Source organism: Atractosteus spatula, chromosome 3 (assembly GCF_055471065.1).
Source record: "Atractosteus spatula isolate fAtrSpa1 chromosome 3, fAtrSpa1.hap1, whole genome shotgun sequence".
Taxonomy (NCBI): Eukaryota; Metazoa; Chordata; class Actinopteri; order Semionotiformes; family Lepisosteidae; genus Atractosteus; species Atractosteus spatula.
Window position 1 is genome coordinate 1,668,771 of NC_142708.1, and position 12,942 is coordinate 1,681,712.

The 12,942-nt window shown below is 51.6% G+C and overlaps 1 protein-coding gene across 1 annotated transcript in view; it reads left to right on the top strand.

The window, feature by feature from the left end:
* The window catches only part of pcsk1 (proprotein convertase subtilisin/kexin type 1), a 28,619-nt gene extending 16,170 nt beyond the window's left edge, over positions 1 to 12,449 (top strand). Inside the window, exons 6-14 of the mRNA XM_088911642.1 lie at positions 899 to 987; positions 2,082 to 2,254; positions 3,565 to 3,777; positions 4,121 to 4,221; positions 4,745 to 4,978; positions 8,713 to 8,870; positions 9,837 to 9,970; positions 10,868 to 11,029; positions 12,089 to 12,449. Of these exons, the coding sequence (XP_088767768.1) occupies positions 899 to 987; positions 2,082 to 2,254; positions 3,565 to 3,777; positions 4,121 to 4,221; positions 4,745 to 4,978; positions 8,713 to 8,870; positions 9,837 to 9,970; positions 10,868 to 11,029; positions 12,089 to 12,391 (1,567 nt within the window). The 3' untranslated portion in view covers positions 12,392 to 12,449. The remainder of the gene's footprint in view (positions 1 to 898; positions 988 to 2,081; positions 2,255 to 3,564; positions 3,778 to 4,120; positions 4,222 to 4,744; positions 4,979 to 8,712; positions 8,871 to 9,836; positions 9,971 to 10,867; positions 11,030 to 12,088) is intronic.
* Positions 12,450 to 12,942: the final 493 nt, after the last annotated feature.

The window sequence follows — 12,942 nt, forward strand, 5'->3', positions numbered from 1 at the left end:
TTCAAAATCCTCAAAGGCATCGACAAAGGAATGATTCTTGGTACTTCAGGACCGACTGTGCACCATGAACCACAGGACAAAACTGGAAACTGTGTGGAAGTGCCTTTAAAACTGAGAACAGTAAGCACTTCTTTGCCCAAAGAGTTGTGGGAGTCTGGTACAGGCTACCCAGCCATAATGCTGAAGCAAATACCTGGATTTTTGCAAGAAACAGCAGGACAAGATCCCTGGATCAATTCGCTTTTAACAACCAAATAGGCCAGAGTGGCTGAATGGCTCCTCTCGTTTGTATGAATTATTATGTTCTTATACTCAACCTCTGCAGTTGAATCCTCTGTGAACCTCACAGTCCAACAGCTGTCTGAGGAACTGACTCAGACGTACTGCTGGGTGGCCCTGTCTCACACTGAGACTGAGGTGCTGTACAGAGTAACAGCAGCTCGTGGTTAGTTCTGCTTTCTCTACATCGAATGGCTCCATAGTAACAGAAACAATTTCAAATTAGAATAAAAAAAATAAAGATGGCACTGTATGTCTAGGGCCGATATAACAATAACATGAATCAGACAGAAAACACAGTTTCCAGCACTTTAATTTGAAAGAAATCTGTTTTAAATATGTAATTTCTGTACGAATGTTTCTATCAGTGAGTACAGTACGCGCTGTATGTGAGTTTAGGTTAATTGGGTTCTGTTTTCAGCTGTGTGGCGACATCGACAGAGGGGCGTTAACGCACAGCACACACGTGTCCAGGAGCCGGTGCTGCTCTGTGTCACGAGTCTCAGGAGCGGAGCGCTCTCCTTGTGCGTGGGGCCCCTTGTGCTGATGCCCGCGACCGCGGCAGCAGTGCTGTGCTGTGTTGTGCTGTGTTGTGTTGAGTTGTGTTGTGTTCCCTCAGGCATGGCACCAGGTGCGCGGGAGAGATCGCCATGCAGGCAGACAACGACAAGTGTGGCGTGGGGGTGGCCTACAGCTCGAAGGTGGGAGGTGGGTGCTGCTGAGAGTGCGGTGACCGAGGTGCGAGGAACCCTGCTCAAACGCGGCTATCATGGAGGATGGGGTCGGCACATGCTCCTATCTACCTCTTTTCCAAGTAGATCGCGAGGCTTCCTGGATAATAAAAAAATACCAATGAAAGAAATAGCCTGTCCTCGGACGGGAAAATATTCTGAGGCATTTTGCCCACAGAAATAAATCAATCAGAAGAATTTACTTATTGAAATATTGGAAAAAAAGTGTCCAAATGGCTGGACTGACAGGTTGCTCACGTAAATCAACCTAAAATATATACATCTGTATTTGTTTTTCTTTAATTTTGCCTGTGCACCACTATGCCAAACAGTAGGAAAGTTCAGGCCTCGTGTGGGACTGCAGCAGGTGACACATCACCTGGCTCAGCTGAGCAGACTTTGCCTGGGTTTTTGAACTGTGAGTTGCGATTAAACAACGTGGCTCGTAGTTCAAGCTAGCTAACTTCTGATTCTCTGGTATCCTCTGTGCCCAGTGTGATTCTCCAGCCGGGGTAGAGTTCCTCCACAGGGCACACAGCAGCGTGCAGCAGGTCAGAGGAGGGTGTTGTGAGTCCTGCGTGGACAGGAGGCACAGCGAGCTGCAGTAGCAGCTGTCAGCAGTGGCTGGGCAGGCTGGGGAGTCAGTGGAGAGACTTGGTCTGAGCAGCTCAGCCCAGTATCTGGGATTTGAAAATTCAGCCCAGGGGAGGACTGGACATGTTTCCCCTGACTTCACCTAAAGCTGGTGCTGTATTTGTAAAAGCACAGCTCGGAAGAAGACTAAGAAACCTTTCCTTTACTTTTGTCAGTTTTCTTCTGTGGGGATCAGAAGCTGTAACATGGAAATGCTAGTTTTTGAGGGTGGGCATCCACAGTTATAGCAGGGAAAGCAAATTTCTACTGTCAGGCACCTCAAGATGATTAATTTTGTCCTGCTTTTGTAAAACGGGCAGAGAGGGCACGGCCCTGTGATTTGCTGAGCTGGTGCAGATCAGGGGGGGAGTTTCTGTGAGGCTTCATGAGTTCAGAAGTGTAAGCAGTAGCTCACCTGGGCTGGACTCTGTTCCCCAGGGATAAGGATGCTGGATGGGATTGTGACCGATGCTATCGAGGCCAGTTCAATCGGCTTCAACCCAGAGCACGTGGACATCTACAGCGCCAGCTGGGGCCCCAACGACGATGGGAAAACAGTGGAGGGTCCTGGGCGCCTGGCTCAGAAGGCCTTCGAGTACGGCATCCAGAAGGTAAGACCCCCACAGGGCAGCTCTGTGTGTCTGCAAAGGCCTCCAGCACAGCAGATTACAGTGAAAGTCACAAGGAATCGGTTCTCCAGAGCAGTCATTCTCCAGGAGAGTCAGACTCCAGAACAAACTGGAGAAACTGGGGCAGAGCGGTGGCACTGTGGCTAAGGGTCAGCGCCATGTGGCTGGAACGTTGTCAGTTCGTATCCCGCGGCAGAGGAATCCTACTCCATTGGGCCCCTGAGCAAGGCCCTTCACCCCAGCTGCTCCAGGGGTGCTGTACAATGTCTGACCCTGCACTCTGACCCTCAGCTTCTCTCCCTGTCTGTGTGTCTCATGGAGAGCAAGCTGGGGTCTGCGAAAAGACAAATTCCTAATGCAAGAAATTGTATACGGCCAATAAAGTGATCTTAAATGGCTCATGGGATTCTCTGTAAAGATCGACCACGGGTTTTCAGGCTTGGACTGTGGACACCTTGTGCTTTCAGTGTGCATCCCTGCTCATTTTCTGCAGCCTAGATTTCTAGTCAAGTTGAAATTCTTATGAACAGGGTTATTCGGAGGGAATGGGGGGAGTGTATAAGAATTGTGAACAAATGCAAACAAAACAAAGTCATTCCCCTTAGACTCACTTGGAGATACATGAATAAACAAGATCTTATTTTTAAATGCCTTGAATAACTTTTAAGTTTGCAGCTGAAAAACATCAGGCCCTGCTGTAGAACAGGGATACATGTCTCCAGGAGTCAAGCCTGCTGGTCCAGTTGAGTTTCCTCATCTCCCTGAGCCAGCAGCTTGACTCCTGGAGACAGGACTCCTTGACTCCCGCCTCCCCCCTGTGACCTGCTGTCCCTCCCCCACCACAGCTCTTCAAAGTTGGCAAATTTGTTCTTGCAAAAACCCTGAAAGTAGGAGTCTACACTAGCTGGGCAGAGAGATTAAGAAGTAACTCAAAGCTCCTGGTTTTGGGGACCAGGTCTCTCTCTCAGGTATGGTAGTTTGGTTCAGTCAGGATCACTTTTCACCAGAGCTTGTCTGGGGGCTCCAGGACACTCAGGTCTCCTGAGCTCATCTGGGGGCTCCAGTGCACTCGGGGCTCCTGAGCTCATCTGGGGGCTCCAGTGCACTCAGGGCTCCTGAGCTCATCTGGGGGCTCCAGTGCACTAGGGGCTCCTGAGCTTATCTGAGGGCTCCAGGACACTCAGGGCTCCTGAGCTCGACTGGGAGCTCCAGGACACTCAGGGCTCCTGAGCTCGTCTGGGGGCTCCAGGACACTCAGGGCCTGTGCTCGGTCTTGCTTGTGTGTGGCACAGGGCCGGGGAGGCAAGGGCTCCATCTTCGTCTGGGCCTCGGGGAACGGCGGGCGCCAGGGGGATAACTGCGACTGCGACGGCTACACGGACAGCATCTACACCATCTCCATCAGCAGCGCCTCGCAGCAGGGCCTGTCGCCCTGGTACGCCGAGAAGTGCTCCTCCACGCTGGCCACCGCCTACAGCAGCGGGGACTACACCGACCAGAGAATAGTGAGCTGTTCCCCGCGCCCTCCGCCCTCTCCACCCCTGTACTGCCCCCTCTGCCCTTATACTGCCCCCTGTGCCCCCTCTGCCCCTGTACTGCCACCTCTGTCCCCTCAGCTCCTGTACAGCCCCCTCTGCCCCCTGACCCCTGTACTCCCCCTGGCTGTGAGTCTCCACACTGCTCCCTGGACTGGAGAGCAGGAGCCTGGTGTCAGCCCAGGTCACGGCCTCATGTGAAGCTGTATTAGCCGAACCCCTGTGACACAGCACTGCCGCTGCTGGAGGAGGCCGTGGCACAGGCGCGCAGCTCAGCTGAGCTCTGATCGCAGCTCCCACTTTGGTGTTCCAGACGAGCGCCGACCTGCACGACCAGTGCACCGAGACGCACACCGGCACCTCCGCGTCCGCGCCGCTGGCCGCTGGGATCTTCGCTCTCGCCCTGGAGGCCAAGTAAGAGCCCAGACTAGCTCGCCTCTCCTCACCCCGCCCTTAGAAATCTCCCATTTTCATTGCTTAAAGGAATAATGAGTTTTAATGAGAGCTTAGGAGAACAAAGAGATAATGATTAAAGCTTTTGAATTCGGAGGATAGTTACAGATATATGAGGCTTTTCCTCTGAGGGTTCTTCTCTCACAACTGAAGTTCTCCTGCTGCCCAGTTCACAACAATGCAGTGCAGGGCGACCTCAGCTTGGCTCCTGGGGGCTCCCAGTCACCGAAGGCAGGTGACGATTTAACTTTACTGGACCCCAAGATCCACATCTCACACATTTCTCAAGTTATCTTTTTATGCAACGAACGTGATTCAGAATGTAGGTTAGCACATTGTGAGTTAAGTGAATAAGTCAGTTAGGTCGCTGTGAGCTGTGCGGAGAGAGAAGCCTGAAGGCTCTGGCAGGGCAGTGGTGACCACAGCAGGGCCGCCGGTCCTGTCTGACTCCTGTCTGCCGCTGCTCCTCTGTGCCTGGCTGCAGCCCCGACCTGACCTGGCGTGACCTGCAGCACCTGGTGGTGTGGACCTCGGAGTACGACCCCCTGGCCAACAACCCGGGCTGGAAGAAGAACGGTGCCGGGCTGATGGTCAACAGCCGGTTCGGCTTTGGCCTCCTGAACGCCAAGGCCCTGGTGGACCTGTCTGACCCGCAGGTGTGGACGCACGTGCCGGAGAAGAAGCAGTGCATCGTTAAGGATGAGACCTTCGAACCCAGGTACCCGGACAGCTCTCCCTCTCGCAGGCATGCAGCAGACTGGGGCAGGTCGCTGTGGGTCAGGCTGGCAGAATTTGGAAATGAACGGCAGTGAGACCAGCCAAGTACGGTCTCTAGAGTTACCGATCGCAGTCATCATTCTTATTTTCATGTCCTGGGATACTACTGTCTGGGGGAGGCACTGCGAGGCAGCAACGCTGACCCAGGGCCCTGGGTTTGATTCCTGGGCTCTGTCTGTGTGGAGTTTGTATGTTCTTCCTGTGTTCGTGTGGGTTTACTCCCACAGTCCAGAGACAGACTGGTATGGTAGTAGGCTGTTGGGAAAACTCGCCCTGGTGTGAGTGTGTGTGTGTCCTGTGAAGGACTGGTGTCCCATCCAGAGCATGTCCTGACTTGTGCCAGAATAGGTTCTGGCAACCCTGAACTGGATAAAGTGGTTGCAAAAATGGATGGATTTCTGTCTGGGACCTGTGCGCCACTCCACTGTGCTGCTAACATCAAAAAGAATTCCTTTTGCAAACACTTACAACAGCACATTGTGGAGTTGTGATGTTATTTCATGTGGAAGCACAGAAAACAGAAGAAAAGCAGTGGAAGACGGAGATGAAGCTGGTGCTAAGATATAGTAGGAAACTGTGGTGAATTACTGTGCAGTTCACAATAATCAGATGTGATTGTGCTACTTTCCAGTAGGGCTGCACAGATTGTGTCATGATATGTTTGCACCGATGTCTGAAACAAAATAGAGTCAGTAATTAATCTGTGATCGGTGTATTGATTGGGTGATTACAGTGTGGGAGTTTCACTGTAATCACTCAGATCTTACAATTGAGCCCGTTTGCTCAATTACAGTGTGAAGCAGCTGCTGAACACTCAACACTGACTCAGTCTGACTCAGTCTTTTCTGGGTGACACATGCTAAGTTTTGGAACAGACAGTTTTGGTTTAAAATTGGTCCAGCTGATGCAATTAAATTCCGTCTTGCATCTGCACCAGCATATTTATGTTTTGTTAGTAATCAAACAGTTCTATAAATATAGAGCTATAAATTTCATTTCAGCTGTGCATAGGGTGGTATGGTGGTGCAGCGGTCAGTACTGTTGCCTCGTGGCGCTGGGGCCCTGGGGCCCTGGGGTGCTGTCTGTGTGGAGTTTGTGTGTTCTCCCTGTGTTCGTGCGGGTTCCTGCAAGGTGCTTCAGTGTCCTCCCACAGTACAAAGACACACTGTGGGTTAATTGGCTTCTGGGAAGATAGGTACAGTATCTCACTGGGACAAACGCCGGTTCCTTGCAGCCATGTATTGGATAAAGCAGTTAGAAAGTGGGTGGATCGATAACTGTCTGTGTATGTTTTTATACAGTTTTGAAAGTGGGTTTTCCTACCCCTGCCCCCTATACTAGGATACTATTACTAAACCCCCTACTGCTGTATCTTCATATTTCATGCCTATTAAAACCAGTTTTAGATGTAAAGTGGTGTAGTGTCATACAGTACATGCACAGTTTTAAGAGGAATGAAGAATGTTTCTGGAGACAACAAAGGGCCCTACTTTGCAGACATCCTGCCTGGAGGTCCTTCGGCTGGACGGGTGGCATGAGTGTCTTGACTCCCAGACGGGCAGAATGGGTAACAGCAAAATCACTCTGTACAGTTTACTGTCATTGGCTCTGCACTCTGTCGGAGAATCTCCTGACGTACCTTCTTCTGAGCACCTTCGATGTCTTTTTTTTTTTAAAAAGAGCAATTCTCCTTTCGCAGAACTGAAAAGAAATACTGAAACAGCTCTGTGAGTCGAGGCAGGTATTTCCCACGCGGACCAGTGGAAACTGTAATATTTGTAAACCCCTGGCAGTGCATTTCTCAGCTGCATGCCAAACAGAGCTCCTTCCAGAGTGGCAGAATCTGTTTCCACGCATTCATTTGCCTCCCTTGTAATTACATGGCGTAATTATGCTCTTGAGTTAATATGAGCACCACTGTGAATCCCAGTCTTGTTTGCCAATAGCAGTCTTACAATAGCTGTTACACCAGCAGCACACAGCCTTCACATTCTGTCGTTTCCTCTCCGTTTCCCTATAGACAGACATTGGGTTCTGTTATTCAACAAACAGGTCAAGTCTCCCCAATCTGCCATCTGTAACTGTAACTGTTCACCGGAACAACAGGGATAAGCCTGTTTCAGGTGGCAGCACATGGTCTGCACTTGCCAGGTGTAACCCAGAGTCAGAGGGATTTACTGTAGCAGGCAGGCATTGTGCTTCAGCTGTTATTGTTGGAAGAACCACAAATCCTGGCACTGAAAGAACCGGTGCTGAAGAGCTTACAGATTTTGAGGTATGATTATTCCAGGACAGGCACTTGCAAACGTGGTGAAGTTTGTAAACAAAGCAGTCAGTTAGAGTTTAGGTTTGCTGCATGCACACTGATCTGTGGCAGGATCTGTCTGTTTGTCTCCCTGTGTCTAGACAGCTGTCCACTCTGGCTGTGAATCTTCGTACATTCAGACACGTGGATCTAGTTGTAGACATGGCCAGACAGAGGCCAGACAGAAGCCTGAGGCTTTGCTTGTTTTGGAGTGAGCCTCTCTCAGCCCCTCCGTATTCCTGGATGATGTGCAGTGACTGCTTGAGCGATGGTGGGCCTATACTGTGATCATGTCACCCTCTTGTACAAGTGTGTAGAGGTGCACAGTGAGGCAGTGACTCATACAGTACTTGCACAGTTTTAAGAGCTGGCCTGAGCCCTGCTGTCCCATGCCCTGAGGAGATGGAGGTCTCTGTGCAAAAGCAATGGCTGACTGACCGATTGGCTGCACAGTGAGGGCGGGACGCATGTCTTTCTCTGGCCCTGGCCAGTCCAGTGGCCAGGCAGCTCTGCGGAGACACAACTGCAGCCTGTGCATGCAGCCCTGAGCCTGGTCTGTCACTGGCACACTGCAGCCCCACCCTGCCTGCTGCTTGCTCTTTAACAGCAGCATGAGCAAACATTTGCCTCATAGGAGAGGGAATTAGAGGTAGAGCTTGCTTAGCTAGGAGCAACCAAACCAGTTACAGGGGCAGGCTGACCTCCTCTCATCTGCAGTCTGGCTGATATTTCTGGATGCTGTCAGTTTTTTCTGGTTGCTCTGTTGCTCTGGAATTGGCATGCTGGACCCGAGGAAGGTATTGCAGTCTGCACTGCATCCTGTCTGTCAGGACCTGCACTACCGCGCTAACAGCCTCTCCCGGTGCCACTGGCGTCACTACAATGGAAACTGTGTGGGAGAATCCCCAGGGGAGCACGCTGGCCAATCAGTGCTTGCTGGCCAGCTCTCGGGCAGTTAACACACCTCATGCCTGAATGATTTGATACCTTCTGGGCAAACAGAAAGGCAAGCCAGTGGGCCATGTCATCTCTATTCACCCTAGAGCTCCCATCCTGAAGGACGCTCAGGTCTGTCACAGCCCCGAGAGAATGCACACACAGCGGGGCGACACCGTCCGGCACAGCCCACAGACCAGATGTGAAGCTTGTTTTTCTGTAGCGATTTGTAAATAGCGGAAAGCACCCATATACTCCCAACGATACACAATCGCTTTGACAGCTTGCAGAACAAAGCAAAGCCACTAATTCCATAGGATTGCAGGGTTTTGTCCCCTTCCTGCGCAGGAAGGGGAAATCTGTTAATTCACTGAGAGAGATTAACCCAAATTCTCAAAGAGTCATTTGGACATAATTTGCTTTTTTTTCCCCAGGGTTTTAAAGGCTGCTGGTGAGATCGCCATTGAAATCCCCACTAAAGCCTGTGCCGGGCAGGAGAACTTCATTAAGTCCCTGGAGCATGTGCAGATGGAGGCCAGCATTGACTACACCAGGAGGGGAGACCTGCACATCACTCTCACCTCACCCTCAGGTACGGGGTCACGGAGGGGTTGCCATGGAGACAGTTGCTAGGGCTTATTGCCTGTCCTGCAGGTAACAGCTAAATCTCTCAAACAGCCTTTAGAGACTAGACAGCATCTTGGTCTTTTTATCATGGCCTTCCTTCTGTACGACAGTGGCCTTATGTCACTATACAGCAGCAATAGTTTGAAAAAACTAACAACAATTAATGAATGAATGACATTGACTAATATTAAGTTAGGAACTTAAAAATAGCTTAATAAGGACCATCATGACACACTAATAGAAATTGAACCCTTTATTTTAACATTCAAAAGTATTTTTAAAAAGTGAAATGATTGCTAAATTCTCTCCATAGAGTCTATAGCAGAGGAAGACTAGAGCCTAATATGATGATGTGGACAGGTGTTGACAGACGTGGACAGATATATACAGACAGAAATGGACAGATGTGAACAGGTGTGGACGGACGTGAACAGATATATACAGACAGACATGGACAGGTGTAGACAGATGTAAACAGTTGTGGACAGACGTGAACAGTTATGAACAGGTGTGGACAGATATATACAGACAGACATGGACAGATGTGGACGGACGTGAACAGATATATACAGACAGACATGGACAGGTGTAGACAGATGTAAACAGTTGTGGACAGACGTGAACAGTTATGAACAGGTGTGGACAGATATATACAGACGGACATGGACAGGTGTGGACAGACGTGGACAAGTGTGGACAGATATATACAGACAGACGTGGACAGGTGTTGACAGACATGGACAGGTGTGAACAGTGTGCCAGGCAGCAGCAGTGAGCAGTGTGTCCGTTCGTTTAAAAAGCAGCTCTGGGCTCATGAGAGTGAGCTGGTCAGCAGGTAAGACATTAGCAGATGAAGAAGCACACCACTGTCGCGTCGCCCGGCCTTGTGCTCATTTCGCCTCACCGCTGCTCTGTGCTCTCCTGCCGCCAGGCACCAGCACGGTCCTGCTGGCCGAGAGGGAGCGGGACACCTCCTCCAGGGGCTTCAGGAACTGGGACTTCATGTCCGTGCACACCTGGGGGGAGGACCCTGCTGGCACCTGGACGCTGAAGATAGCGGACATGGTGGGTCCCGGCCCGAGCTCCCTGTGAAAGGGGCAGTGTTCTGTCACTCTGCTGTCCAATCACAGATTATTTAGAAAGGGAATACTAGTGATTGAGGGTGGGACAGGGGTGCATTGGTGAGCATTGCTGCCTCGCAGGGCCTTGGCTCTGGGCTCAACTCCTGGGGTGCTGTCCGTGTGGAGTCCACATGTTCTCTCTGTGTCCACGTGGGTTTCCTCCAAGTGCTCCAGTTTCTTCCCACAGTCCCGAGACTTGCTGGTGGGTTCATAGGCTTCCAGGAAATGTGGCCCTGGCGTGAGTGTCTGCGTCAGTCTGCCCTGCGATAGACAGGTGCTCTATCCTGGGCGGACCCTGCCTTGTGCCCGTTGCTTGCCGGGATCGGCTCTGGCTCCCCCATGACTCTGAACTGGATCAAGAGTTTGGAAAATGGCAAATGGATAGACGGCCGACTTTTAACTTCACAAAAAATATTCAGTTCAAGCTTGAGCTTCAAAGTTTCACACTGAAACTTGCTCTCGAATCATTTATAATTTAAAAACCAAAAACTGGAAAAAAAAGCTTGTTTTGCAAGCTGCTGGGTATGCTATTCTTAGATAGTCCAGGCATCTGATAAACTCTTCTCAAAACCAGTTAATCAAATCTGGTCCCCAGACCAGGTGGGATAAATGGGTTTAAACTGGCTGGCAGGAGCAGATTTCCGTTGCTTTCACTGCTGCTCTGTCCAGGTAATCTCCTGATGGTTACTGATGGTGAAAAGGGCACATATAAACAGCAGGAGCACACAATCGACCACAAAAGCACACAGCGTGCGTTTGACGAGTTCAGTGTGAGTCCCAGGCGCTGTGGGCGTAACGGGTCTCACACTGTTCCACTCTCTCCTCCTCCTCGTGCGTGCAGTCGGGCCGGATGGAGAACGAGGGCAGGATTGTGAGCTGGAAGCTGATTCTGCACGGGACGGCGGTGAGGCCCGAGCACATGCGGAAAGAGAGGGTGTACACAGCCTACAACGCCGTGCAGAACGACAGGCGGGGCGCGGAGAGGATGGACGAGGAGCTGGAGGTGAGGGACCTGGGCTGAGCACCAGGTGCTGACTCTCTGTGCAGCAGCAGTGATGTGCTGTGTAGGAAATAAACACACTGTGTGTGTGCTGTGTGTGCTGTGTGAGCTGTGTGAGCTGTGTGTGTGTGTGTGCTGTGTGTGCTGTGTGAGAGGTGTGTGTGTGCTGTCTGTGTGTGTGTGGTGTGTGTGCTCTGTCTGTGTTCTGTGTGTGAGGTGTGTGTGAGGTGTGTGTGCTGTGTGTGTGGTGTGTGAGGTGTGTGTGTGGTGTGTGTGTGCTGTGTGTGTGATGTGTGTGCTCTGTGTGTGGTGTGTGCTCTGTCTGTATGGTGTGTGTGTGGTGTGTGTGCTCTGTCTGTGTTCTGTGTGTTCTGTGTGTGAGGTGTGTGCTGTGTGTGTTCTGTGTGTGAGTTGTGTGAGAGGTGTGTGTGTGCTGTGTGCTTTGTGCTGTGTGTGAGTTGTGTGAGAGGTGTGTGTGTGTGCTGTGTGTGTGTGTGTGTGCTCTGTGTGTGGTGTGTGCTCTGTCTGTGTGGTGTGTGTGTGGTGTGCGTGCGTGTCACAGTTGTGTGAGAGGTGTGTGTGTGTGCTGTGTGTGAGTTGTGTGTGCTGTGTGAGAGGTGTGTGTGAGTTGTGTGTGCTGTGTGAGAGGTGTGTGTGTGCTGTGTGTGAGTTGTGTGAGAGGTGTGTGTGTGCTGTGTGAGAGGTGTGTGTGAGTTGTGTGTGAGTTGTGTGAGAGGTGTGTGTGTGCTGTGTGCTTTGTGCTGTGTGTGAGTTGTGTGAGAGGTGTGTGTGTGTGCTGTGTGTGAGTTGTGTGTGCTGTGTGAGAGGTGTGTGTGTGTTGTGTGCGCTGTGTGTGTGCTGTGTGTGAGTTGTGTGTGCTGTGTGTGAGTTGTGTGTGAGTTGTGTGAGAGGTGTGTGTGTGTGAGTTGTGTGTGCTGTGTGTTGTGTGTGCTGTGTGTGAGTTGTGTGTGCTGTGTGAGAGGTGTGTGTGAGTTGTGTGCGCTGTGTGTGTGCTGTCAGGATGCTCTGCAGTGGCCGTGACGGTGCTGTGTTGCTCTTCAGGACAGCCCCGCCGAGCCCCAGGAGCCCTTGAGAGTGAAGTCTGTGGAGGAGACGCGTCCGGAAGGGAAGATGGAGGAGAGGGCCCCGTCCGAGGCCCTGACGCGCCTCCTGCAGAGCACCCTGGGCAGGCAGAGCGCCGCCGGCGCGTCCCAGCTCCACGCCCCCCGCCAGAGCCTGTACCGGGCCCTGGGCAAGCTGGGCCAGTACTCCCAGCCCAGCGCCTACAGCGCCACGCCGTACAAGCACCGGGACGACAGACTGCTGCAGGCCTTCGTCGACATGCTCACCGAGGAGCGCCAGTAACGCCCGGCCGTCACAGCCCCACCGACCCGTCGAAACAGAGCCGACTCCACAATCGAACGCCGATTCCGTCCTCCCAGCCCTGCCTGAGCAGGATCCCCTGTCCCTGGTGTGTGCGCCCGCTGGAAACGCCCACCTGCCGGCGCGCCTGCCGCCCGAGCCTCCCTCGCTTGCTGCCCTTCACAGAAAGCACCGCTCGCTAGCGGACGAAACCTGGTCCTACAGCAAAGCATCTCTTATGGGCTGTACAGCTGGCTCTGAAAATTGTCTGTATCCATTTTCTTTAGTTGATTTTTTTTAATCGTAGCAAAACTAAGTTGATCTGCAATGCACAACAGGATATTATACCCTGGTCGCTTAGGTGGGGTAAGCATGAACAGAAATCTGATTTCAGGAAGTGAGGATTTGAAAGAGTGCATCTGCTGTTTTCAGTTTAGTTCAAGTGTGATACCAAGTTATATCAAGTATCAAATGATGGGTGATTCTCTGCTGTTGCTCCTGCTAATATCTTGAGACACTGCACACAGTACTGCAGCTCTTCAGGCTGCCTGCTC